At 27.9% G+C, this 4,713-nt stretch overlaps 1 protein-coding gene across 14 annotated transcripts in view; it reads left to right on the top strand.

The window, feature by feature from the left end:
* slo (calcium-activated potassium channel slo) overlaps positions 1-4,713 on the top strand; it is a 229,620-nt gene that overhangs the window by 210,354 nt on the left and 14,553 nt on the right. For 13 of the 14 annotated variants that reach the window (XM_017903705.1, XM_017903699.1, XM_017903701.1 and 10 more), the window contains one exon: positions 4,229-4,261. The exons of the other annotated variant lie outside the window; for it this stretch is intronic. In XM_017903705.1, the coding sequence (XP_017759194.1) occupies positions 4,229-4,261 (33 nt within the window). The remainder of the gene's footprint in view (positions 1-4,228; positions 4,262-4,713) is intronic. 14 annotated transcript variants of the gene reach the window in all.

Genomic DNA, 4,713 nt, shown 5'->3' on the forward strand with positions numbered 1-4,713 from the left:
CCTGCTGAATATATTAAATTAATTAAATTAAATTAATTTGAAAAAACTAATAGCCCTAAGCAGTAACTGAATTGAATTCACAATTAATTTATTTTAAATATTCATTTTAAACAATTGTTCCAACTTATCAATTTAACGAATACTATATTTTTAATAAACAAAAATATTTTCACAAAAATTTTACAGCTATACAATCGCTAAAAAGTCCAATAGTACGATAGTATGTCAAATAAATTAGCATTCAAAAACTCCAGCACTGTTTCCAAATATATATGGAATATGTACCGAGAAGCGTGCTATTCAAATTTCACACCGATTTTGGAGAAAGTAGAATAAAATTTGAAGAAAAAATCTGCCAAAAATCTTATATTCGCGATCAAAATATCAATGATTTAACAAATATTTTGTCATTATCTACTACTTTCTCCGTTCTCGATGAGTGCATGCAGCTAAGTAGACACGTTATAGTTTGCACCTTATGTTAACTATTAATTTTATTAATTTCCACAAGAGCGTAGTAAATTTAACTTTTTTGTAGTCCAACTTTAGTTCTCACCACGCTGTCATACCACTACCTTCGTTATTAGACGACACGCCATCTTTTTCCGTTTTCTTTCCCCCTTTTTTCTCATTTCTTCTTTATTTTCGTCACTTTTCTCAAAGTCACTCAGATCTCGTAGAACACGTACGATCATCATAGAGTTTCCATTAGTTACTAGACTGTATAGCACCGATTATTTTTCCGTTCGATATTAATTAGTTAATTCATTCATTTTTCGTTTACCTCTTATTTGCTAATTTTTATAGTTTCGAAGCAACATCGGTTTATAGAGAAAACGCAGTGATTAATTTCTTTCAAATTCTTGTCATAGAAAGCTATATCTTGTATTAAAAAGTTGGTCATATAACTTGAGTGCAAACGATACAATTTGGAATAATAAATGTATTTGATGTGTGAAAAATTCGTTTTGACAATCGGTAATATAATAGTGCAGGAAATGAAAGTCAAATTCAAAACGCTTGATAACCTTATCCGCGACAAACACACCTTTCCACATAATTAATATGTGCAATACATTTGCTGGTGTTCGTCTGCGTAAGTAGTGAAGCAGGAGTTTAAAGACATCAGCGTTTCTCACTCTTTAGATTTTGTTCTGCCATACCTGTGATTATTATGACAAAAAAGCAAGAAGAAAAAAGATATATGCAAAAGAAATTTTCTCGATGGAAAAAGAAAAAAGAAAATTATAGCATTTCATTCGTAAATTATGTGTACAAGAGCACAGATGAGAGTAAATATCGTGGATAGTTTGAGAAATGCTGTTTGAATTCAGATATTTTGAGTGATATTCGATCTTTTCGATGAATTTTCTGTGTTCTATTGTAGATATTATACACTTTGGTTTAGGATGCTTAGAAATACAATTTTTTCAATATTTCTTCTTTGATATGTGTTGACTCGCATAATGTCCTGAGTATATTCATAGTTTACTGTCATTTACATATATGCGTTTTTTATTTGTGTAATTTGAATATCGAGTGTAAACAAATGAACTAATAGTTGTAGAAAGCACGGTAGATTAACAGACACATTTGTTATTTTGATTTTATTTTATGGTAACCTTAGACAAAGCACATTTTCATGTTTTTTGTGTTCCATTTTTCCATATATCGAATATACGGGGTGTTGGTCGTAATGGTATGATCTTTCAAGCATGTAATCCGATGGAAAAATATTTCGAACAGAAAGTGATTGGTACTTAATAAATCGTGATTATAAAAATTGCCAAGAAATTTTTTCTTTAACGAAAAAGTCACTTGGACTTTTCTTAATGGCACCACGTAATTCCTTTTATCCAGTATTGAACGTGGCATTGAGACAAATTTAGTGATATAATATACAGTTGACTTTCTTAATTAATTTCATAGGAAAATTAATCTGAAATTTGGTAAATTGTTAACACGTATAATACACTTACATATAAAAATATTTGGACATTTATATTTGCTACTAGTCACTAAGTGAAATACATACAATTAAAATGAAGTATTTGAAACAATATAACAAAAAAAAAGTCGCAAGATTAGATCAATAAAATTAGAAAATAATTTGCAATTAATAATTGACATCAATGGGTCACGAAAATTTTCAATTGTAATGTATAATAACAATTGAAGATATCAGTAATTGAAAAAAAACTAGTTTGGATATGTCGATCCTAAGATGATTTTCCATTGAACAAACTAGCGCCACCACGGCTCGTATCTACTAAGTGTACTATAAATATCGTATAAATCATTGAATTATTTTCTAATATTATTAATATAATTTTGGAACTGTTTTAAATACTTCTGTTCGATATAAATCATTTATCAAATACAGGAAATGTGTGTATTTGAATATTTTCATGCACGAGTGCAAAACAAATATCTTCATATCCAATAATATCATTTAATCTGACATGTATTTGTCTTATATTCGACCCCTTTCTCGTGGGAAATATCCTTCTTGTGTTATCAAAATATTTAGCACAAATAATAAATAAACTAATATTATAACATCAATATATTATACGACTTACCAAATTTCAAACTGATTTTTTAAAGAAGTTATTAAGAAAAACAACTTTGTATGACATCAATGAATTACTTTTTACTTAACTTTCAATACAGGATTAAAAGAATTATATAGTATTATTTAAAAGATCTTAATTGACATTGATTTGTTATTTAATAAAAATTTTTTGAGGGCAATTTTTATTAGTGCAATTCGTTGTCAACTGAGTATTAATAAACTTCTGTTCGAAGCACTTTTTCATCGAATTGCAATAAGTTCCTGGAAAATCATGGTGATTGCGATGAATACCCTGCATAGGTGGCGCTTCACTCGATTATCGCGAGAGATGCCTAATTACTTTTTTCTTGTCTTCTGCAAAGAGCACGTGCCGCAATGGCTAGAAATTGCTTGTGTCCGTGAACGTTGCTTGGTTTTCATTAATACGTCAAATTTGTTCTTATATGGAGATATTGTTACGAATTTTATGGCACGAGTTTTTGTTTTCAAATTGAAAGGGAACATGACATGTATTCTGAAATTGAATAACAATCTAATGCATCGATGTCTGCTTTAAAGTTTGAGGTTGTTTTATAACTTATGGTATTATAGATAGTCAATGTAAATATTGTCATCATTCTCATACTTTCGCGTCATTTCATTATTCGAAATTCATTCATTCGAAATGATTATTTCATTCAAAAATTTGCTCATGTAGGGATACAAATCTTTGAGAATGCTTCATTCATTGTGTTCGATAAATATCAATATTTTACAGGGATTTTACATGAAATAAATTCAATAAAATGTGTTATGATATATATGTTATAAAAGTAATCGCAAATATTTCCATTATTAAATATTTCCTTCTTTTTTAAATGGAATTATGTTCAAATTAATATTACAAATATTTGAAATTTTCACAAAGGCTTCTATAGCTATATGAAAATACTGTACTTTAATTTACACTGAATGTTTTGAATATTTTATTAATAACAGTAATAAGAAAGAATCTACTTCAATAGGTAACACAGAAATAATAACAAAATAATAGATTAAAAAATGAAGAAATAATTGTTATAACTTTATAATAAGAAAATAAATGGTACAAATTTATATTGAAGAAAATTACCATATTTTTAAAACTTTACGAATAATTAATAACTTTGTTCGATTTATTTACATACGAATCTTCGTATTATTTATTTTTATTATGTGAAAATTCATTAACATAAAAATTCGAGAACGTGAAGAATCTATTAGTGTAAGAGTTTAGTAACGTAAAAATTAATTAATGGAAAAATTCATTGAAAATTAGTATTACAATTATTAATGTAACTTCGTTAGATAAAATTCCTTTTCATTTGCTGATATAGCAAGCACTGCATTCGACGTATTCTTGAAAACCACATGTAGTTCGCCAGTCCGTTGCAATTCTAGTTATTCAAAGTCCACAAGATGGCACGTGCAAAGATCTAGGATAAAGTATGCGTGCCTGTAAGCATGAGGCTGTAGGCTCTTGTCGATAAAAAGTACAATGCGTTATAATGAAGGGAGTTAGGTCACGAGCAGCGTGGCACCGAGTAATTGTCTTAATCATTGTTGCTTTGTCTATTAGCTACGTCCAAAAAATATATGTCTACGCAGAAGTTAATTCGAATTTGTCGATTTTAGGTGAGATCAGTCGTGACCGAGATGACCAAAACGGTGAGTTTCAAGTTAATCGAATACGTGTTCATTCTATCGTGCTGTTCATTTGATGCATTCGGATGGAAATGCAAAATATTATTATAATACTTTCATTTAATAAAGAGTCTCATCAGTGAAATTACTTCATATTTTATTACTTATATTTACTATTTATATGATATTTTAAAGTCATCTATTTCTTCTTCCAATGAGTTATAAATTGTTTAAAAATTTAAAGAAACTGATAATTTTAAACTGATCTATCATTAGAAACTTGAACTATCGTAATGTAAAATCAAGGAATATATTAACATAATTTCGAAAATTCTGGTGGTAAACTTGTTATTTTATGTATACATACATATATATACGAGTACATACGTACACTATATATATATTTTATTATATATTGTACATGTATTATATTATTATATTATATACGATATATATATTATTTATTATATATTATT

The sequence above is a fragment of the Eufriesea mexicana genome, unplaced genomic scaffold (genome assembly GCF_001483705.2).
Source record: "Eufriesea mexicana isolate 0111107269 unplaced genomic scaffold, ASM148370v2 scaffold2467, whole genome shotgun sequence".
Classification (NCBI taxonomy): domain Eukaryota; kingdom Metazoa; phylum Arthropoda; class Insecta; order Hymenoptera; family Apidae; genus Eufriesea; species Eufriesea mexicana.